Source organism: Gallus gallus, chromosome 7, assembly GCF_016699485.2.
Source record: "Gallus gallus isolate bGalGal1 chromosome 7, bGalGal1.mat.broiler.GRCg7b, whole genome shotgun sequence".
Classification (NCBI taxonomy): domain Eukaryota; kingdom Metazoa; phylum Chordata; class Aves; order Galliformes; family Phasianidae; genus Gallus; species Gallus gallus.
The window spans coordinates 534411-559369 of record NC_052538.1 but is presented as its reverse complement, the minus strand read 5'-3'; the positions used below and the strand labels follow the sequence as shown (position 1 = coordinate 559369).

Below are 24959 nucleotides of genomic sequence, written 5' to 3'. Positions count from 1 at the left end.
AAGCTTAGAAAGCATTTTCAGGAGTACAATAGCGACAAACTGTCCTGCAACCAGCCTTCTCACATTTCAGGAGACCAACGGACAGCAAGGCACTCAGACTGAGGAAAGAGGACAGTCACTACAAATTCTTCCAACCTCTCTCCTACAGACACTGAAATGATGTTAAATAAGAAAAGATACAGAACGGCCTAAGAAAGTTCAAGTTGCACAGGTCGGGTACACAGCTGGCCAAACCTCCCGCTTTAAGACTGCTTGCTAAAAACCTCCGCTGTTCAGATAAGTGAGCCAGAGGGTGGGAAAGCACGAAGGCAGGGAAGGCTGTGTTCCATCACAGCCTGTCACTGGGGATTAAACAGCCTCTGCAGCCAGGGCCAGAGGGGGAAGGAGACAGAGTAGGGAAAGGAAGAGGAGAAAGAAAGAAACAAAAGAAAAGAGAAGAAAGGAAAATGACATTTCTGTGTTTTTAAAACAAAGAACATAAGAAAGCAGATGTCGTTTGGTGCAAAAAGACTCCACCCTGCACAGCTCCTGTGTTTACTTCTCCCATCTCTGGTTGGTCTCCAGCCCCGGAGCCTCCTTCAGCCTCATCTTAAGTACTTTCTTTTGTTGCAAACTTTCCAGCCCCGCGTGTTGTTTGTGCCAGGCAGCAGGGTTTACTTCAGGGTGCTCCACAGCTGCATTTTGTATTTAATCATTCCTTTCTCCCCTGTGTTCACAGGACTGAGCACAGAGACCCAGGAACACCAAAAAAAACCCTCCAACTTTTAAAACCTCTCTGTTTTCTGATTATATTCCCAAACTGAGAGCCTTGCAGTCCCATTTGTAGCATACAAACCAAAAATCCCCCAAGAAGTTTTCCATTTCTTTCCTTAACCAAATAACACAATAAGCACTCAGCTTACAAAGAAAGAAGAAAAAAAGAAAAAAGAAAGAAAGAAAAAAAGGAGAGAAAAACTCACCAGCATCGTAATCTTCCTCTTCTTGTGCTTTTATGGTGACGAATAGCCCTAATAAAGCGGCAAGGATGAAAAAAGTTCTCATTTCTACCCTGATTGCCATCATGCCTAGCTATTAGACATGTATCCTCCTGGGCAGCAAAATGTGCAGGAATGGAAGGTTATTTTAGCACCATGAAGCCAGCTGGGGAATCTCTCCGTCTTTCAGCATCAGTCCTGGGACAAAGTCTGAGAGCCCTTTTTTTCAGCACCAGCTCCAGTGCAGTCTGCAAGCGCTCTTTTCAGGGGATGCAGCTTTAAATAGGAAGAATGCTGCCTCCACTTCTCTTCCTGCCCCTTTTCGGCTTGTTCAGGCTCATAATCATCCACTCCCTGCCAAGCAAGAATCTGATTGATGGTAAATAACCGAATCAGAGCTAGCTTCACTCTTCCTTGAACTTTTCTCTTTACAAATACACTTGCAGGATATTTTCTTGCTGCTGAGCAGTGTGTGCTGTGTCAGAACCATTTATTAAGAAAATAAAGCATAATTCAGTAAGAAGCTGCCAGGAGAAAAAAGCCCTGCTTTTCCCCTCCACACACTTCCTGGGACTGAAGGGTAGAGCCCCACTAGGAGCTGATTCACTTATTAGGAACTTGATCCCTTCCAGCTCGCTGAGAGAGGAGGATTTCCTCCCTCCCCTGGTACCTGCCCCCTGCCTCGCTCCAGCTGTATTGGCAAACGCGACTGCAGTCTACAGAGAGAGGCCACAGAGCTATCAGTGCCGCGTAATTCAGGAACCTGTAAAATCACCTCCCCCCTGCCACGGGGCTGTCTATAATCTTTTCTCAAATGCTTAATGCACTCTACATTTACAGCCCTACCAGCTGGGATGACTATTGCAAACCTCTGGAAGGTGCTCTACACATGAAGCATCGTAATGACAGTCAAAATTATCAGATATCTGCTTTCTCCCTCATCTCTCTACCTAACAGAGTAACAAGGGGAAATCTACGTAGCCTCCAACCTCACATTTAGCCCTTAACAATGCCCCTACATTTGCATTCTAGTACGGGCACTAAGTAAATCTCTTTTTTGTGGATCACTGCAACTGGGAGTAGGATGCTAGATTTTCCTCTCCCCCAAGAGTTCATGCTCTGGAAAGGAAGCTGTATCACTAATCCCCTCCCATTTCTAAGAATGGAGTTGCCAATGCGTGCTGTGGTGAAATACAGATCTATCTGCTGGAAGGCGGTTTGTTTTTGTTTTTGTTTGTTTGTTTGTTTTTAAATCTTCAGGCATTGCACTTTGAAAACAATCCCATTCTAAATGAATGCAGTGAGAAGTAAATTTTTTCACTAGTTTTTGCATATGCTGGAAACACTGGCCCACTCCACTTATCTAAGTGGTATTTAAGCCTTCTAAGTCATGCAGAAGCCTAAAAGCCTATGAAGTTTACTTCTGCACCCAGGAAAAGAAAGGCAACACCAGAACTGGTATAGAAGTGCAATTCTATATAAAATCTGCTCTTGTAGGAAGACCAAAGATTAATTATTACACTGAAACAGAACAAAATTGGAAAAGCAAATTCTGTTCACTTTGTGTCTGGACACAGTAATCACTGCAGAAGCATAGTATTCCACAATTAATATGGCTCAGGAGCAGAAACTACAAGAAAAAGAGAGACATACTGAAGGAATGCGAGTCATTGCAAACAGAAACATTGGTGAGTACCAGCTGAGAAACTCAAAACTGATAAAACAAAACTTAATATCTGTTAACCTGCCCAGTCATAGGTGAAGTTCAGTTTTGACAGGTTCATGAGTATTTCAGTGGTTAGCTGGTCTCAAAAGTCATACATTTTTGATGTCATACTTTATCAAAGCCACACCTCCCTTGAAAAGCTGTGGTTATGTGATGCTGGCTAGAAACACCAGATCTTCTATGGATAGATCCAGACCTGATCTTTGGCACAGATCTGTACACACATTAGCAACAAGAAATCAGCAAACAAGTAGCTTAGAGCCATAATCAAAGCAAGCTGCTACTGCTAAATCACCACATGAAAATTACACATGGTACAAAATCATTATATAAATGAGAAAAGAGAAAGAACACATTTTTAGAACCATACCTAGTAAGGTTTCCCACAGATGGAAGTGTTCTATCATTAGTTAAGAACAGGAAAATTACTATTAATAACTTAAAAGGAGAAAGGATGAGAATACAGGCAGTATATGAGATATATACAGATACATACATTGTATATGAGAGACTCCTCATGCATGCTGATGAAAAACCATTAAGACGAAGATGTAGACATTTCTGAACTACGTGCTAGTAACTGTGGGGTATTTGTGTGAAAATTCTTAGAAGAAAGATGACAACTGCTCAGAGAACTCAGCTGAAAATCCTGCACGCTGCCTGGGGAAAGCTATGATAAAACTACAGCAGATACTGGCTGCCACAGAATTATTATATAAATGTCCATTCACTGGTAAAACTTACCATTAGTATTAGTATCTTTGTCTTCAAAATTAGTTAAAAAGTGCTTCCTAAGTCTTAGTCTGCAACAAGTTTGTAAAGTCCTAGCATACTTGCAGCAAGAATGAGCCTTACCATAATTATCCCTTATCCCACATAACCATCACAAGAATAGCGATGATATTTTCCTCTCTACAGTTCATTGAGAGAAGGAAAGCATCAGAAAGACCTCTTTTACCATTCTAAGTACAACTTTTTTTCCGAGGAGTCAGTGAGGTCAGCCCTTTGAAGAGATTCCTATGGCAAAATCTGGAAGTTGCCCTTCACATCCATTTCTGCCATGATCTCACCAATAAATTATACCATGTAATTACAAGAGTTTAGCAATGGAGAATAGAGAAGGATGTAAATAAATGATTAAGCAAATCGATCACCTTGTGTCTCCTTATAAAAACTTCCTCTCACCAAGTCTGTACATTTGATGAGTTTTCAATTTTATTACAAGCATCACAGCTCTAGTCATTAGGTCTATCATTTTTTATTTAAACAAATTTCTAGGCCTAAAATATCTGATTGCATCACACTGGGTACAAGTGAAAGGAATTCTTTAGTTAGCACCATTGTAAACAGAGTCAGACTAAGCAATTAAGAGTGGGCAGATAAATAATTCCAAGTATGCACAGCAACACCTCCCCTCTCCTTGTCTCAATAGGGAAGAAATCAACACTGCATAAAATAATACTGTATATTTATGGAACAACTGCTCTGCAACCATTTTTCACTTTTTCCATAGTTCCTAAGATTCTGTAAGAGCAGAGGAATGTAGAATTTAGCAAACTACGCTAAGATCATGCATTCAGTAGAAGTAAAGCCAAATACCTATTTTTGGAGCTCATTTTTCTTCTGTGCCATGGAAAACCTACGTAGGATGAAAGTTACTTGAGAGGATAATCCAGATCTCTGCCTCTTGGAATAAATTCCCCTCCAACACACTTTGATCTACCATTGTTACATATTAAACATTAAGTATGCAACAAACACAAATTTAGTAGACAGAGATACTACATGAGTTAGTAGGACTGAGAACCATCCTCTTTCCAGTATGTCTCAGTAGAGACAGTAGAAAGTAGAGTAGAGAAAGACAGTAGAGACAGATCAGTAGAGACTGATCTGGAAACACAGCCTTAAAATCACACTCCTTCTACCAGTTGGAAATTCTTCACAATTGGGTCACAGCTACTGATTTATGGTTGATTTCTGACTCCCAGGAGATAAAAAAAAGATATGATTAAAAGATGAATTTCCAATGCTTCCTACTTCACTCAAGAGCAACCAGATACTTTGAGGTTCAAAGGGTCTCTATATCAGATGAAGGGGAAAAAAAAGCATGTGCCTCTTTCATTGTATGCTCTGAAATGTCTTCATGGAATGACAACCATCCCCAAAGCTAGAACATTCCTAGAAATTTCCAGATGCAGTAGATGAAGAAAGATACAGCTAAATACTCCCTAAAATCCAGTCTGTTGATATCAACTCCTACATTTTAGCCAATGAGTAGGGTGAAAAAATCATACATAAGGCTCAAAGTCAAATTCCTTATTCAAAGAGCATTTTAAGTGATAGGTGAAGCTAGGGAATACCATTAGTTAATTTTGGGAATTCAAAAATAAATTAAAATAGAAGGCAAATGATTACATGTTTCACATTTTCCAAGTCAGGACAGGAAAAAAAAATTATGCATTTTTTTTCACAGTATATATACATCTGAGCAATTAAAATTTCAATACCCATGAAAAGCTCATTGTATTCAACAGAATATAAGGAACTGTCACATGATTACAAAGTATAAATCTGTTTTAAGTTTATTTGTACCAATCTGATAAAAATGAATTCATATAAATTAAAAAAACACTGCTACAAGTGGGATGCTGGACCATGCTTTTAGCAGCAACATGAAATTAATGGAATTAGGGAAATTCAAGGTCAGTTTGAATTCAAAATATCTATCAAAAAAATGAGCAAGATATTCAAAAGTGCTGCTTTTGAAATTTAAATTGAAATTTTTGAATTTAAGTCAATGTGATAGCTGCTATCAGATTTAATATAGGTAGTTAAACCTATGGTTAAGAGCTGTTTGTAATTTTCACCTTGGACAATAGCTCTTTGATCAGACAATTAGCTAAAAAAAAGAAAAAAGAAAAAAGGAAATACCACATTTTTAACTTAAAAACATAGCATAAAATATTGCAGTCTTAATAGAATTAACCATTAAAATTAACATGATTGAAATCAGATATAAGATAAAAATATTTCCTTTTCTCTGAAGTGTGTTCACATCGTACTTTCAAGATTCTTTACTGCTTAAGAAATCTGTTTTCTTGTTTTACATTAGTTTTCCACAAAATAAATGACAGAAAATTCTCATATTTAAACTCAGAAAATGTAATGGGAAACTGCAAAAAATGGCAAGAATATAAATGGAGGAATATGATGCTACTTTTAACTTGGACCTTTAGAAAGACTAAATTCCAAACTGCACTGCCTCAAGATTCCAGTCTCCCTGCTTAAAAATCCACAGAAAAAAATTATTATCAGCTAGAAACAATAAACACTGTTACATCAGATATGTTGCTGCTCATTTCCAGTAGAATTTTCCCATCAACTTTTGGGTGGGGAGGTTTAAAAAAATTGAACTTAAGTCCTGTTGGAGGAGTGGGAAGAAAGATCTCTTTCCTGCTTACACTTGAACCACGTAATACTGTTTCACAGCTAGTTTTAACTTGGGGAAGTTGGATGATACTGTTTTAAATGTTAGTGTGAGGTCTTGGATTATGTCAGTCATTTTAAGTTTGTTTTTGCTATGAGTAACTCCAAAGCTAATAAGCTATGTAAGGTTATTAGCACAGGCGGCCTTTCCTTCAGAATGCCTCAGTTAAATTAAACTCAACATTAGTACAAGGGAAAGATCAAGAATAATTAAGGGAAATCTTCCATGAAGTTCTTCTGAAAAAAAAAAAAACCTATACTTTTTTTTTTTTTAACCTAGAACAGGAAAAACAGCATCATTATTTCAGTGTTTATTACAAAATCATTGTCAAGCTAGTTTTTTTCTTCCTTGGAACTCAAACTGATTAAGTGAAAACATACAGACAGCAAGCTATGTGTTTAAATAGCAAGGGCAAATGCTGATCTGCAGTTCCAACAGGCACCAACTACCTTCATCTTTTCTTTTTCTTTTAAATAATAAGTTTCTTTACATAGGAATCCCAAAGTGAGTCACTTCGAGCTTTTTCCTTTACTGAAGGCCCATCATTTTTCTAACCATGGATGTCAGTTAAAACAATGGGAGTTTAAACAGGAATTTGGCTGAAAGTTCATTTTCTATCCTCTTCTATTTCAGTAGGCTGGTTAGGAGCTGTGTCTGTGCTCAGGGTCTCATAGAGAGCATTTCATCATCACCTCAATGCTTTCTCAACAGTTTAAGTGACCATATTTTTACATTCATTTCACATGTTCCTTTGTTTTAAAACAACAACAATAAACCACCCCGTGTCTAGAACTACAGATATAACTATTTGGTCTTATTGTCAGCCATAGCCTGTACCAGACACAAGAACTGTGCTTTAATGTTTCATGTGGCCCTTTGATGACTTGTCTTCATTTCCTAGTATAATATATCATGCCTTTAAGACATTAAAAACTATATTTATCTAGTATAAAATGTTAACTAAATACATAGTTAAAATCTTATGCATTTTTGTCATTGTCATTTTTGTCAACATTATTTTTAGTCTGTTTCATTTATTAAGAGCATATAATCACCACAGGTTTCACATTTTCCAAAATATGACTAGATTAATTCTCATGACACCTCAGCATTATTAACAAACTCAATGAAAAGATGAGAAGATGATGCGCAGCTTGATTAAATCCTCACCACCCCATATCTTTGTCAAAAGGTGCATGCAGATGAAACTCTACATTCACTAGTATTTATTTGCAAGTGACATACCTAAGAGTATGCATCCTCAGCAACCAGAAGCAAAACAGCCAGATTATCACAACATACTACCTGAATCTATGCTCAGTCCTCCTGATGGTTTTAATTGTTTCAGTTTGTTAAGAAGAGTATGTGGTTTCCATTTCAGGTCTCAGAACACTGGCTGCAAATACAACAATGAACCAAAGCTCTGTCAATATACTCGGCAATGGTTTTCTTTTCCTAATCATTATACTTTCTTGATCTTCAGCTTTATAGTTAGTTCTGTGGAATATCCAATGCCAACAGTCATTCAGTTGAGGCATACCTAGAAAATGGAGCATTTAAGTGTAGCAAAATTCCTACTAACCATAAGAAGCGTTAAGTTCAGGACACGGTCTTACATACAATACTGCTCCCGAGATGCAACTTGTTTCCTAGCAAAATAAGGATGCTGAAAAAAATTATACATACTATATGCCGATTAAGAGAGTTGGCCTACAGATGGGATTTGAGAATGGCCAAAGAAACAACTGTGCTCCACGGAGAATTTTTGAATCACAGTAAATGTATGTTAAAATTAATCTTGAAGGAAAATATGCAGATAACGTTCCAAGGAAAGCTAATCACGCTCTATAGATTGAGACGCCAAATTATATAAACCCCAGGGTAAGCAAATGTACTGGAATTTCTCTGTTAGCTCTAACACGAGATTTATCATGAGTTGTTTCAGACTGAGTCTGTTGTTGACCAGGGAGCAATGGGTGGTCTGCAGCGGGGGGCATCTCAAGCAGATGGGGCATTGGCATGCCATAAGTGGAGACAAGTCCAGGGAGAATTTTTATTTTCAGGAGAGAAATGCTAAAGAAAAAGGCCAGAGACTAAAAGATTTCTTTTTTTCCTCTACAAAACCATATTCTGCTTAGGAATGATACATACACCCATGTGAAACAAAGTGCCTGTGACATTACACAGGCAATAAAGTAGGACTGAAGGGATCCGTTTACACAGGATATTGTTTCCCATGTAAAAATCTTAGCAGATGTTTAGTGAATGTTCAATATAATGTCATATATTAAACTTACATTTGCCAGAAAATCTCCATTTTTTATCTTCCTTTTCTTCTTTTTTTTTTTTCATCCCAGAAAGTCAAAGAGCGTTTGATTTTAACTCTCAAGGTAGGAAATGCCTGAGCTCTATTGACAGAAGGAATTTACCTTGCTCAGGGTATCTTAATGGAATAATTTTGCTTTTTGTGAGGTAAAAAGAAGAAAAAAAATTTTGGGCAGGTATCCTTGACACCATACCAAAGCGGCTACCATGCCAAAGCAGCACAGAAAAAAAAAAACTATGTCAAGATTGACAAAATAATAGACAAATAACAGAAGAAAGAAATAGCAACAGCCGCAGAAGGAAGTAATAGAGAAGAGAGACAAATACAGGAATCAGCATTTGTGTACAGCAAGGATACAAGGTTTGAGTTTATGCATCACACTCACACAAAGCTAAAACTAGGATAGAAACAAGTCATCTAAGAGCTATAAGTCTAGCAGTGTGAGTACTGATGTCATCATTAGAATTATAAGGCCAGGACAACATGATGTAAATGTGAGTTCAGTTGCCTGGTTACTTATGCTAGATTCAAATACAGAACGCAAAACAGATTTATTAAGAAGAAAGGTTCATTCTGTCTCCTTTATTTTTCCATTTCCTTTCCACTCTGTCTTCTTTGCAATATTCTATTGCACTTACGACTCTTATTACATCATGATTTGAATACATATATGAAGCACATCTCCCATTGCTTTCAAAGATTAAGTGCTAATAGGAAACATGATGGATTTCTTCTGAGTAAATTAAGTCTACACTTAATTTTTGCTGTGAAGAAGTGTTAACTGAGCCTTTTTAGGAATTTTATGGCAGAACTATCCATGAGACAGGCTTATTTTCAAAGCTATGGCCCATCAGCAAGCGGATTTTCGTCTGGTTAATGGGCTGAAACAGATTGTTCAAGGAGAATATACACCCTCTGTACTCACTGACAAGTTTTATTTTGCCACAACTGATTGACTCCATGAAGTATTTCAGCAAACCAGCTTGATGGCCTTTCAAAGATGATTCTGAGATGTTTTATAGAATAGTTATTCATGCTTAGAGACCATTTTACATTTCCTCAGAAGCTTATCTTATTTCTCATTAAAGATGCTTAAACTTCTTGTGATAGGTAGGAACTTACAAACCGTCTCCTAACTCCTGTTAGCAATTCACGCAGCTAAAATAATTAAATTTTACGGCACTGCAACACATGACCATAACCTTACCTTGGAACCCGAGCCCCTACAATTCAGAAATAGGCTGATTGAAACCAGAGATAAGTAATCCCACAGTGCAAGGACAGGATCCCTCTTTTCTCTGCATTTCTCAGGTAACAATGGTTTCAGAAGACTAAGAGCTCCTGCTAGAAATGAAGGGTTTGCATAAGGGATCCATATGCAAGTACTTCTAAAGTACTACACCATGCCATGTAAATTCTCCTTAGAATCTTGCAGAATATGAGTTTACATCCATATCAGTTCAGCACAAACATCAAAACATCAAGTCTATCTAAAATGCAACATAAAGCATAGCCTGCACACACTTTGCTATGCCCAGGACAAGATGAGGGCACAGCCTGCAGATCTCTTTCTGTGCACATTTCTACCACCTAATGTGTTTTCCATGGAGACTCCTGACCTAATCTTTAATACAGTATTCTTTGGCAAACTGATGAGCAGCCCCCATCCACCCAAGTCTCCCCCTGCTCAGTGAATGGCACAGCTGTTCAGGTCATGATGCAGATAAAAAACACACCATAATTTATCTTTTTAATACTTTGTGCCCACATTATTCCATATCCACCACTTAATAGATTTAATTGTCATAATTTCTCAAATTTTAGTTGCCCAAGCTTTATTCAAGCACAAATGCATTTGCAAAACAAACAAACAAAAAAAAAACCCTACCTAAGCAGCACAGGTACAAGTTAGTTCCAAGTCACATATCTCACGTATCTTGTAATTGTACTTGTTTATTAGAGACTTTTCATATAGTTTTACCATTTCGCTTATGGTATTCCCAAAAATCTTTCATATTAATTTCAAAATGATTATTTCACTTTATTTGGTAGAACTTAATTGATATTGCACTGAATTTAGGATACCACAGATATTTTATTATAGTTGACTATTCTATGCTTGTATTTATACCTCATATACTCACATATAAAATACAAATGAAAAAGTTATTTCAGCCTCTTCCATGTACTTCCAACATTCTACACTACAATAATTATCCTGTTACAAAGATCAAAGCCCTATTTCCAAATGAACAATACTTTCAAAGAGAATACAACAGATGCTCTTGTTGAGAGTTGATAAGGAAATAGCTTATCTAAAATCTTGAGTGGGGAAATACTGGTGGTAAATGGACAGTTGGACTACATAATCTGGGAGGTCTTTTCCTACCATGGTGATCCTATGATTTAGAAGCTTTAATTATGTTATTATTATTTCATATATGTCTACACAATTACCAGTACGTGACATGGCAGCTGACACACAATCAGTGAAGAAGAATTTTCTGCATTTTTCATCCACTTTCTGCAACTATTTTTATAATTATATATAAGAATACGAGATAGGTATGAAATCCCATCCCTATTCTACTGAGAATAAAGGAACATCTTTAATTTAATATCTTGACGTCATTTATTTGGATTTAAGAAGTCTGCAACAATGTTTCTCTAAAGGAAAAGCAAACACTGATTCATCTCAGCCTTATCTTGTAAGCATCTCTTAGGAATAGTTGCCAAAACAATCATGAGTCCCAGAAAAGTTGGCAGGGCTCTGTACAGATATTGAATGAAGAACGTGGTAAAGCCTTCAAAAGTCAGCAGCATTTATTCAAATATTCTTAGGGCTTGGTCACTCTCAAGATTTTTTCTAAATTTAGTTAATGGATCTTATCTCTATTGTTTCAGTCTTTTTGAAAACCTTAGACATATTTTTGTACGCAGGCTGTCCTGAATTTTCTTGTAAGACTACTCTAGTATAGAGAAAATAAAGGGGAGAGAGGATCTAAAAGGAGATACTCCTAATCTCTCCTCTATGCCACAGACATTTGAGAACTTATACCCTACAAGAGAATTCTTAGACTCCTTAAAGAAATTACCTTTATTTAAACTATGTAAATCAGCTTCCAGTCAAGGTGGGACATACAAATCAAAAAGGGCTTGTAGCACCACAGCTTAGATATCCTAATTTTAGAAGAAAAATCAGCCCACTGAACTGCTGAAGTATGTCCTTGAAAATGACTTTCCACTACGGTCAAAGGCAAGCAACCAGTAACCAATATTCAGACCCTCTTAGTATCAACAGCGACAAAGAAATTGTGGTAACAAAGGATAAAGCAAAGGAGACCACAGTACACTTACTATCATAGAACTGTAAAGGCTATTTAAACATTTACTGCTAAAACTAAACACAGGCATTTTATAAGCACATCACCTTAGATAAGTGCTATAACCCACCACAGAAGACCAAGCTAAAGAGATGAGCTAAGACATTCCAGAACCAAAGAAATTATGCCTTTTCAAGAATTAACTTCCTATATATTTCTTAAACAGTGCAACATTTAAAATAGTTTTTCTGTTTCTGAACCAAGTTTTCCAGAAAATGCACAGGGAGAATGGAAATCCAGATTTATGCTAAACAGAAACCCTTTGGCCTGAACAATGAGGTTACAGCAGTTGCACAGTCATCTGCTAGGAATCTCTCTTCATAAAGGATAAAAGCTACTGCTTCACTCAGAAACCTCCCAGTGGATCTCTATGTTCTAGTAAGACACATTCATGTGACTGCTGGAGTGAAGTGCTGAACCAGGAAGGGATCTCATTTATCTAATTTATTTCACGCTACGAGGACTGAAAAAAAGCAAGTGCTATGGAAATGTCCCTCCACCTCTTTGTGTCTGCCCCCTTCTTTCCTGTAGCTCCCCTGTAGATACTGAAAGGTTGCTATCAGGTCACCTCAGAGCCCTCTCTTCTCCAGGATTAACAGCCACAGCTCTCTCAGCCTGTCCTCATAGGAGAGGTGTTCCATTCCAATGGGTCATTTCTGTGGCCCTTCTCTGGACATGCTTCAACAGGTCTATGTCCCTCCTGTACTGAGGACTCCACATCTGGACACAGTTCTCCAGATGAGGCTTCACCAGGTCACCTCCCTTGACCTGCTGGTCACACACCTTTTGACGCGCCCCAGGGTACAGTCAGCCTTCTGAGCTCCAAGGGCATACTGCTGGCTCACGTCCAGCATGCCATCCACCAGTACCTCCCATGTCTCTTTCAGCAGGGCTGCTCTCAATTCTTTCCCCCATTTTGTATTGGTGATGGAGGTTACCTCAAGCCAGGTGCAAGACCTTGCTCTTGGATTTGTTGAACCTCATCAGGTTCACCTGGATCCACTGCTCAAGCCTGTCTACATTGCTCTGAATGGCATTCCATCCCTCTGGTATGTTGACCACACCCCACAGCTTGGTGTTATCAGCCAACTTGTTGAGGGTGCACTAGATCCCACTGTCAATGTCACTGATGAAGATATTAAAGAGTATTGGCCCCAGCACCAACCCCTGAGGGACACTATTTGTCACCAATCTCCATTCAGACACTGAGCCATTGACTACCACTCTGGATTCAGTCCTGCAGCCAGTTCTTCATCCATCAAACTGTCCACCCATCAAATTCATATCTTTCCAATTGAAGTACCTCAGTCTTCTCCTTGTCTGTTGTTAGCAGCCCACCTGTTGTCACTCGCTAGGGGGGTACACTCTTGTGGACTTTTTCTGGTTAAGGAACCTGTAGAAGCCTTCCTTGTTCTTTCTGGCATCCCTAGCAAAGTTCAGTTCATGCTGGGCCTTGGCTTTCCTGACTGCATCCCTATACAGCCTAACAGCTTCCTTATACTCTTCCCACGATACCTGTCCTTGTTTCCACTGCCTGTGCATTCTCACTCCTCAGTCTGACCAGCAGGTCCTGGCTTCAGCCGCACCAGTCTCTTGCCTTCCTTTCCTCACTTGTACACATGGAGATGGAGAACCCTTGCGCCCTGAAGAAAGCCTCCTTAGAAGATCTGCCAGCTCTACTCCACACCCTTGCTCATGAGCACAGTTTCCTAGGGTGTTTTGTTGATTAACTCCCTGAAGAGTTGGAAGTTAGCTTTCCTAAAGTTTAGCTTCCTAGCTTTACTCTTCACCTGTCTCATGAATTTTGAATTTTCAAAGTCTAATAAGAAATATTCTCCATTGAATCCAGTCTGGAAGTAAGATTGGACAAGGTTTTGAGGATGAAAGAGAAAAAAAAAGTTAGGAATAATCTCATGGCAACTGCAGAATATGAAGTCATATGGAAATATTGAGTAATTGTTTTTCTTTAAATTATTATTAAAACAGTAGTTCTAAATATCAACTTAGAAAATGACTGTACTGGTTACCATTCTCATGCCCAAGCTTCCCATTCAATCATTTTTATTTTTTTTCCCCAGTGAAGAGTCCAAAACTGTTGAATAGCTATAAATCATGAGATCATGTAAAGATGTTTCTTCATTTGCAGTTTAGAAAATTGGATCAAAACTAGTTCATCTGTGTCAAATATTTCCTTTCCACCTCAGGAAACTCTTTTCTAATTGCACCCTACTTCAGAAACATCTGACAAATTGACTTCATAGCTCAGATCTGAGTACTTTACTTTGGGGAGTGCTGGGAGCTCCTGCAAACAGAGGCTGCCTTGGGCTCTTAAGCCTAAGCTCAAAGATATTCAAAAGTGAGCAATTAGATATATTCACTTCAGTGTAAAAAAAATCCTTTATAGAGTACCATATGTTTCTACAACATGGATTAGCAGTTTTCATTTTTCAAAATAGTTGCATCTGTCATTATTTATGTTCCTTCCAAAGAAGTCTGGTATGTCAGAGTGGTTATGCTTCTTCACAACTATGTCTGAATGAAGGAAATAAAGAAAAAGCAGACCAGGGATGGAGAAATATAGTTTGAATATTTAAAAATGACCACAACTATCACAAAACTTCCTAAAAAAATAGCTGGATTTTTTCCAATGTTATGAGGAAGCAAAGCTCATGCTTTTCGTCATCGTCTTTTTTTTTTTTTTTTTTTTACTGTTACGTTTACATGAATCAGTTCAACTGGTGATTTTCGAAATCCACTTTCCAGTTGTTATCAATTTTTAAGACTTGTAAATCTGATTTAGAATTTCTTATAATCCAAAGAAAAGAAATTTAAATCAGTAACTCTGCATGTAAGTGAATCTGAAAAGTACATATAAAATCTTAATCTCATTCTGGAAGCCATTTCACATCATAATTAGTAAAACAGCTAAGCAAACAGACAACAGAAGGTAAAACTAATTCATGCCTTCAAAAAGCAAATTATGCAGACAATTAAAGCTATCACAAACAATTTTTGCGTTTACATACCAGCTCTGAGCTTATTAGTACTGTCAGAGGAAATATTCTTAACCAGGAATAAAAATCAAACTGATTTAGAGTGAAAAAAGATAGTATTTATTCTGCATGCTATTCTTTTTGTTGGCCATCAAGATCTAGACTCTTTTTCTTAGATGTCCTCTAGAAGCCAAACACTTGTTTCAGGCTTTAATTACAATCTTGGTTGTCAAATAGATAGTTTATCTAACAACTTATTACTCTTCCTTTTCAACATTGTAACAAAGTTTCAGTAGTGGGGCAGCTTGTTAGACAAAGCAGGTGTTAGTTCACTGCATGACAGCGGGCCCATATTTTCTTCTCTGCGGCCCGATACCAGTAGGCATTGCTTCCTTCAGCCTTCCTCACAGGCATACTTTGTTAATACGGATTTCTTTCGGTCTTCAGTATAAACAGCAAATTGCATCAAAAGACTCAACACCACTGATAAAAGCAATTATAAATACAATCATAAAACTAATTTAAGACATCAAAACCTGAATTCCAAGGGAAATACTGCGCAATTATTAGAAGGAAGCCTTTGGATAATGTGTCCTGTGCAAAGAATTGCCAAAAAGGAGCTGGAGAGAATTGCCCTGCAATAATAAGTGAAGCAGCACACTGTCACCTCACTGCCTCTTCACCTTCCATATACCATACACGCTCTGCTGAATGTTTCCCCTGCACTTGTCTGAGCAATTAGCAATTTTTGTACAACAAGGGAGCATCCTTCCACCTACAAGAGAAGGCATCTCTCATCCAATTCCTTAAAACAGCTTTTGTCACCTTGTGTTTCTTTGGAGGCCTGCTTCAATTAGGATCAATCTGCCATGAACAATTCACTTCACAGACTATTTTTGTATTAACATGTCCAATTTTTAATTCCCAATTTGAGAAAAGTCATTTGCATGACAATGTCCTATCATTATTTTCTTTGTTATGAATAAGACCATACTCCACATGAGAAAAAAAATTGAATAATTAAGACAGTCAAGAAACCACTCAGAAGTTCAACTACAGGTTATCTTGGAAGTCATCACTCTGGTCTGCTTAATGACAGAAATGAATTCTGAGCTGTGCTATTCAGAAAGCTCTTTCTGAAATGCTACATACAGCCCTTAAAATTATATCTTACTTTTATCCCTAAAATTCCTATAGAATATCACCATAGCAGTTGCAACTAATCACCAACTCCTAGAAAATAAAATGATGCAATACTTCTTTTTCTCAAACTCTCATCTGAAAACAGATCTTGCTCAGCTTAGGGCAGAAATTACGGATATTCTTGTCTACAGTGGAGGACGAAATACCCCTATTTTAACTGAATGCATTATTACAACATTTGGAAGATGGCATTTTACCCACATACAAACACAGCTTTGCTCTCCAAAATGACATACTACCAGCGCTTACCAATCTGCAAAATTTGAGTAAACAATGAAATGAGGTCTGCTAGGGCCAAATGTTCCACATTAAACATACAATTGCTGGCCAAAAAAAAAAAAAAAAAAAAAAATCTAATGTCCTTCATACTCAGTTCACATATCCCTTAAGAAAGGAGCAAAAGGATCATGATGTGACTCAAAATGCACCATAAGTTATTCAACTGTGCTTCAAAGCACTTCATATTTCTAGTTTGAGTTTAAAAAGCAGCATCTGAAGGGCAGATTAAGAGAAGTTATTATGGTATTAAACAATAGCTCTCCGGCAGTTTAATTGGTAGCAGTAAAACTTTTGAATTTGGTCTATTGCAAAGACTCTGTTGTCTAAAGAATGTATGCTGGACCTCTTCAGAACTGCTGCCATTTTGTGGTGCTAAGGATGAAACTCACAAGAGCGGCACAATCAATAGCTGCGATGTAATGAAAGAGCTACAGAATGGCCATTCACACCATCTAAGTTATATTTAAAAAAAACCATTTTAACTATGCAATTTTTTTTTTTTTGTGCTAACCCAAAAAAAAAAAAATCAAGCTGAAATACTGCAATTGTTTCAGCTAACAATTGATTTTTGCTAGCACCTTGTCTGGAGTGATCTTACTGCTAGCCAAGGTTACTTGTCCCTGGCCAGATGAATCAGCAACAGCATTCAAGTGTTCCACTGCACAACACAGCTGCCATGCTATTGGATGGGAAGATACATATTTGCTTATTACAGTGTTAAGAGCAGAAAAAATTAAGAACTTTGGTTTTTGATAAATAATTTTACCAAAAACATTAGGCACAACATCTGCATAATTCTGCTGATAAACCAACTGTCAAAAATGCAAAACAGTACACCAGCAATCTAATTAGATTTGTAGGGTCACATTTTCACGGTATGCTATTGAATACATTTATTCCCTCAAAGTCACCTATCTCATACACACCAGTTTGACTTCTAAGCTCTTATAATCCTACACAAGATAGCTTTATTTAGATTTTATAAACTAAAGATAATACTTCCCATAATTTTGTTAAAATAAAAGTGAGCTCATTCAAGTACTTAAAAAAAAAAATTTGAGACAGACCAGGGAATTTAGATGTTTGATAAGGAAATGTAAGTATTTTAACTTGTAAGCTTGTATTTGTAAGGTAAGTCACTCACACAACTCAAAGTTAAATTGTAGCATGACTACACGGGTGATCTCTGGTTCCAAAATTTTTTCCAGCAAACAAGTGTCATTCGGTACATAAACTATCACAGCTCTCCATCAGAAGATGCCCTAGAGGATGAAGCATGCTTTCAGGTATCTCTCAATTAGGGTGACTAAATTAGAAGCTTGATCTATGCCTATTCATGCCAAATTTGTTCTCAGAAAATACAAGATTTTCTAGCATAATCAATGTGACATTTCACAAGTACTATATCTAATTAAAATAAAAAATTCCAAGGCCTAACCATCTTCACAGCATATCTTCAGTACCCAATCATTTTGTTAACATGCAGCCCAACTAGAATTCTCCATTCACAAAATTCAGCACTCTGCACGGATATGTATGCACTACGTAGACATACACACATTCTTCAGATGTGCCTATAGCTTCAGGAGTCACAGAATTCCACTTCTGCACCAAAGCCCATTGCTGTGCTACTGTTCATTCACATAATTACTCCCTGCACACCCTGTGCTTTCCCAAATAAGAAAAATTGTCCAAATCGATGTCTTTGCTCACATAAGGAACTGAAGTCATCCGAATGCAAACTGACAACCACCCCTCAAGTCATTTGGTGCCACCTTCTCCATATATAAAATACCATAGCATAAGATTTTCTAGACATACATATATGTGTCCCTTCGTATTTTCACAAAGTTTTAATTGCATTAACTTTCTGCTAAGACCCTAAGCTACAACCTGCTGTACCTCAAAAATCCTGAAAAAGGCAACTTCTGTACTTCAGCAGTTTTGTTTTTTTTTTCCCCCACTTGTTTACCCTCTCACCACAGCTTAGAGGACAGTCTTCGTATGCCCTTGTACAAAATTACGTTTCAGAATGAAAATTCAGTTTATGTATTCTTCCCAATTATTTTCCTGAACGCTCAAAATGTCAACAATTCACTCTATCAGTTGATCTGTTGCTGCACAAGACTGATAAATTTCTTTGTTGATGAAACAAATCTTTCATTTATCAGTCATATGATAGAAAACAAAAGAGAATAGATTCTCCATTTTCTTTTCCATATAAATTAAAAACTCATTGCTTCTTAGAACAGGAGCTCATAAATACAAATTTCAGGAAAATACCTTTTGCTCACTTTCCTCCAGGAGTAGCTAAGGGTGTACAAATATAGGAGTGGCAAATTCCAGAGAAATTTCAAATAGATTACTTAATAATATTTATAATACGATGGTACTAATCCTTCCTTGCGGCCACATATTTTAAAGCTGTGTTTGAATACTGAGTAGCGTAAGAGTCAGCTTAGAGGGAATACAAACTATCCTTGGCCTCAGTTTTAATGTAAAGTGATTTTGGGACTTGCCTCCTTCTACACACACACAGATGAATTCTGACATAAGCCTGAAATGACTTCTCATTTCCCAAGAGAAAAACAAAACAAACCACAAAAGCTTTCAGGCATCTCAGGAAGAGAGTAAGAGCTCTCTACATAATCTAGGAGTGAAATCCTTTTACTGTGGAAGTCAGAAGTCCTTCTTGCATCTGGGACACCCAGATTACAATATTTACAATACTTTCTCCATTTCACAACAGAATTACAAAACCAACCATAGCGGCACATTTTCCAAAGAAAATTGTTTGCCAATATGTCTTTTGGAGAAGGATTGCTTTCCTAAACCTTAGAAAAACAGAAAAAGGTATATTTTAAGTTAGAGATTAAGAAATTCAGTTTCTCTCTCACAGTCAATTTTGAAAGACTGCAGAAGCAGCAGCATGGTGTTAGTCCTATTAAAGTAAAAAGAATTAACAGGAAATTTAAACATACTTTCAGCATCACAGATGTTGGGTATGGAAAATGCATACAAGTTATACTAATGATCTGGACAAAAGTTAGTTAATTCTACACTGTATGTAGCAGTCAAAAATGAAAGTGAATCCAACTGTTGTTCTAGGATGCTCAACATGACAGAATAACATTGTCTCATTCAACACTATGTAAGCTTCTATTTTTCCCCAGGAGATGCCTCTTCCAGAGTACAACCCTTTTCTTTTTACAGAGAATAACATCATATATTGTTGGGATGATTTCTCCAAGTAGGGAGAAAGGGGTTGGGGGCAGCTATACAGTTTCCTTCTTATCCTATGTTCAAAGGAGACAGTTTCAAAGAAGCAAAGCAGACACAGATCCAGCACTGGCAAAGAGTCTCAGACACAGCCTTCTTAGGGCACACATTTTGGTTCCTGTATGAGAATGCTCAGTATAAATATTTCCTGTAGGTATGATTTTAAAAACTGTTTCTTTTAGTCCTGTCTTCAAAAATCAAAGTCTGCTGAAAAACTCAAGTACTACTCTGGATGGAAAGAGAAGATGCCTTCCTTCCACTATCTGCAGGCTTCCATATGTCAGGCCTTCTCCTCTCTACCTTCTCTCACAGAAACTGCCAGCTCTGGTCATGTATCCTATATTGCAATTGATTCTTTTAGACATTGCTACAAGGAGAAACATCTGCCAATTTCCTCCTCAGTACTTAGGTTGACAGAGTCAAAATTTCCTCTAGAGCCAAAATATCTGTTCACCCGTTGTCCTTAAAATACATCTATAGCAAAATCACAGTCAAGTTAAGAAAATAACTGCTCACAAAAGATTTATATATAAATCAGCATTCAGAAAATTTGATGGCACTAAAACATCCACGATAATAAAATGAACATTGCTGAAATAGAGGGTTGTCCTGGATAAAAATAAAATAATTGAACCTGTGCACACTGTATCATGTGTGCACATCAGAAACTCTTTAGAGGGTAGATGCTTTATTTTCGAAAAAGAACTAACTATTTGCAACTGCAGGAAAAAGTTGGGAAGGTTAAGTTCTGGAATTCCCTGAGAGGATCTGTAATTACCAACTCTTTTCTGAAAAATGAAAGAACAGAGAAATTACCAGGCTAAAGCTATTAAAAGATATTTAACTGTAAGATTGTGATTCTCCTCTCATTTGTTCTTTGCAGACTTACTTGTATTTGAAGGAGGCATGTGTACAACTTGTGAAGAAAAAAAAGTTTTAATTTTAAAATGCCTGAACATCTCAACATTTCAACATCTGAAAATTTTAGGTGACTGTAAAGATAAACTGAAAACAGAAACAAAAATTAATAGTGACTAAGAAAGAAATGTATTTTTTACACAAATTAAAAGTTTGCATACTGCAGAGCGCAGCGGTAGCCCAAGCAGCACATACTGCTGCCATAACCACTGCTCGGGCACATATTTTGTTTCACATGAAATTTAGCTGAAAAAGGTGAGAGCTTGCAGTAAGACTGGCAAACTTATTGTTTACTGCTTGGAGACTAAACACAGACCATTTAGGAACTTGACTTTGAAACTGGATGAAAGTCACAGCTGTAATGGTGAAGCTGAGTTATTCTTCCAGTTCATATGGAAAACTGCTTACAGAGCACATGGTTATTTCAGGAGCTCCTCCGACTGCAGCAAAAGGCAAGTCATGTGTAGGAGTCAGCTCAGAGAAAGTGTCCACTTTCTGCCACAGCTGCTAAGCAGAGTTTATGAAATATGTTATATGCATTCCTCCAGCAGCATAAGTTTTCTTGCTCATATAATCTGAAACCCTCTGGCTTGCTGTATTACAACTTAGTGCTTTCCTACATTCTGCTTTTCAGCCAGAGAAGACGGTATAGCTGACAGCATCAGAAACAAACATTCTGAAAGAGAAAAGATTCTCTCCTCCAAGCAGCTCTGTACTCCCTAGCCACCACACAGAAAATACCTCTTCGGCCTCCAGCATACACCCACCATTCCACTCCTCCATGAACTGGCAGTCCTGTTCATGACTGGGACACAGGGATAAGGAAGAAGGAATACCAAATGTACATTAATATCCAGGAGATACTTGAGAATAGAAATATCCCTAAGCTCTCTGATTTTGGGACAAGAGATGAAGCAGTCCCCACTCTGTGGGCATCTGCTCAACCAGTAAAACTCACATATCATCTGAAGGCAACCCAACAACAGCTTACTTGTCCTTAAAAACAAGGGAAATGGCAGCAGATTTAAATTCCATTCAGGAGCAACAGATAAGAGCAAGCTACTTCAAGGAAGATGCCTCTTTTGCTTACACTAAAAATGTAACTTAGAAAACAAAGTTTGAAATAAAGCATTGAGTTCTCCCAGTCTTGCTGCAGGAGGCAACATCCCTGGGCACAGAAAGAAGCCTGCATCTAGAACTGGCCACAGACAGCTCACAAACATTCTCACATCTCAGGTACACAGCTTTTTTCCTGTATTCTAAATATTCAACAAAGCCGCCTAGCTGACGAAATACAGCACTGAGACACATAGTGCTTCTTCCCCAAAGGAAAGGAAGTTAAAAATAAAGCAACATATTTTACACTTTCAGTGAATTTACAAAATAGAAAGTACTTTCTCACAGACCACGGCAATCATCTCCACGTTGAGTTTCTTCTTCCAAAACAAATGATGTGTAATTTTAATTTTGTACAAGCAGTTACGTATAATCATTAAGGGATTTCTAGCTAATGTTAAACCTTTTTTGTAAATAAAGTTCCCATAGAGCTGCATTTGCTAACAGTTTGAATGCAAATATTTTCTATACTACAAATTCAGTTGATATTCACAAAAAAGCATACAGAAAGTGTGAAGCACATATGTATTAACATTCTATCCCATGTGTACAAATACACTGCATATTAATAGTAAAATAAAAATTTGTGTTTAGGACTTAGATTTACAGTTTCTCCTCAGAAGATCAGTCTCTGACTATATCACTTCCTTACCTCACTTTCTGCTTAGTGATATATTGTTAGACCACTTCATTTCTAATATGGCAACTGCTATATGTCTTCAGTTACCTAGGAGTTTAGCCTGATGGAGTACTAAATAGTTTCCAAATCACAAAGTCTTTATGGCATCATAAATGTTGTAGACTTTTGAAATTGCTTCCAAACAGTGCTATTTTTATAATTCCACCACAAAAGAAAATCTTATTTTACATTCTTTACCTAAATTCCACTTTCAATGAAAAATGCATACCTCATAAGACAACAGTTGCCCAAACTGCTGAAGAAAAATCCAGATACCATCAGTTCAAATAACACACTGAGGAGCTCAGGACAGTCGCCCAGAGTACTCTCCAGCGCATCCTCCCAGGAACCGTGCATCTGAATTGATGGTGGTAGCTTTTTGAATTTTCCTGCCTGTAAAATGCAACTATCAGCAAAGCAGTTGCACAGACCTAACAATAGCAAGCACTGCCACTACTGGCTGTTCAGAACAAGCACAGATTACAGCAGAGGACCAGGCATGCAGAAGCTGTGAATGTGTTTAGAATCACAGAATCATCTTGGAAAAGACCTTCAAGATCATCTAGTTCAATCATCCACCTACAGCCAACCGTTCCCCATTAAACCATATCCGCTAGTACCTCATTTGTTGTTCTCATTAGGTCCTTCTTTACTGTTTTATTTTATTGTTTACAGTCCAAGATGACCAAATTCCCCTAATGTCCTACAGAGCAACACTATAGATCTGCATAGGAACCCTGAAGTTTCCCAGTATGTTAGTAGAAACTCTGGCTGCTGCTAGTAGAGCAGCAACATGCAACATTTCTGCACAGCAGTGACCAAAAGCACTGCTGAGACCTGGCAGAGGGGGAAAATATGCACAATATTTCTTCCTTATAGTTTCCAATACATAGTAAGTCTTTGTCTGGCATACCAGAAGCAATGCATCACACAGATCCTTCCAAGCTGCGTACAAAAACACGTTTTCCTCATCTCTACAGTATATCTGTGAAAACACACGCTGGGGCAAAGTGCAGGCATCAGAAAAGTTGAGATCACAACCCATATAGGCTTTCAATGGGTTACATCAAAGGCACATAATTAACAGTTCAACTCCAAGTTAAATCGTTTATACCTAGTGTACAAGCAGGGAACTAAAGAAAGTTACAAGTACTTTTAAATTTTTTTTCTTCTGAGGACTCTAAGGTTAGTTGTCAGCAATTCTCATACAGTTAGTGAGTAGGTACAGCAAGCCTACAAGAGTTACCATGTTCCTGGCAAGAAAAGGGAGCTCCTTCATGAGTTGACATTACGTTTGCCACAGCATTCCCTCCTGTATTTCCACTTTTCCAGTTTTGTAGTATGCAACCTTGGAATACTTATTTCCCCCCCCCAAAAAAACTGTTTTAAATGGCACTTTTCCAAGGATGTTCAGTGTATGGTTCAACCCACTGTGAAACTGGAACCCCAAGTACACACAAAGTTACTACTTCATTAATTAAACTTAAAAAGAGCAACTGCTCACCAGACTCCTGGAAAAAGGTATTCATTCTGTTTGCTTGTATGTTTATGAAATATCCGCCATGGGAGAACACAAGATTTGGCTTCTATGATGTTGTAAAACCATCTCATACTGTTTTGAATGTGAAAGCTCACATGATGGTTTGAGATAGTTTTACAACATCATAGAGCTTCAGGGATTTTACTTTTTTAAACTTATTTAAACTGTGTAGAACAGTGTCAGCATTTCAGAGTTCATATCTCTCTTAAGCTTTGTTGTACATTTTCATCAATATAATTTTCTAAACAGTTTTAGATCTTTAACCGTGTATTTTCACATCTAATGCTCCTAGAAGCTGCAAACAAAGCTACATTCCTCGGTCATCACACGAACACGCAGGGAGCCATGCAGCCCTTTCCCTGTACTCAGAAGTACTCTAGAAAGATTTCAAAGAATAGGAGTTCAGTGGTCACGTACAGTTCCATTTGAATGGAAATCATAGAAATACCTCACTATACACGGCTGTAAAAATCTCCTTTATGATACCCTGTGGAATTCAGAAATGCCTCACAAATAATATAGAAGTAATTCATTTCAAGAAAATGAAAAAAAAGCTTTTAAGAGTAAACATAGAAATCAGGTTTGCTACATATCACATTTCACAGGACTTTTCAATGAAATAGATCAGAGTGGAAAAAAACATCTTTATAGCCTAAGGAGAAATATAACATCACAACATTAAGTTGCTCTTGCTTATCCAAGTCAACATATGCAAAATTTTTTCTCTGAGCTCACCACGATGGCTACAACTCACCATAGTGAATCTTCAGCTGATTCAACTGCATCCTACTTCACATTTCTCCTTCTTCATGTCAGAAAGCTCCAACAGAGCCTGGCAAACCATTTGTTCAAACACCACCTATAATTCTACCTGGTCTGTGAATTAACCTGTTAACAGCCTCGCTAACTCACAGCTGATAATGAGATTTCTTTTCTGCTTACAAGTGAGTATCCATATTTTGGCCACTACACAAAATAATCACAGAAATGTAACTAGATGCAGATATATATAGCTTGGCTTTTAATAACATTAAAAGGCACTGTATTATAATGTGT

The 24959-nt window shown here is 37.5% G+C and overlaps 1 protein-coding gene across 1 annotated transcript in view; it reads right to left on the bottom strand.

Annotated features, from left to right (window-relative positions):
* COL5A2 (collagen type V alpha 2 chain) overlaps positions 1 to 1230 on the bottom strand; it is a 106632-nt gene extending 105402 nt beyond the window's left edge. The window contains 1 exon segment of the mRNA XM_004942396.4: positions 960 to 1230. Coding sequence (XP_004942453.2) covers positions 960 to 1062 — 103 coding nt within the window. The 5' untranslated portion in view covers positions 1063 to 1230.
* Between the last annotated feature and the right edge of the window lie 23729 nt (positions 1231 to 24959).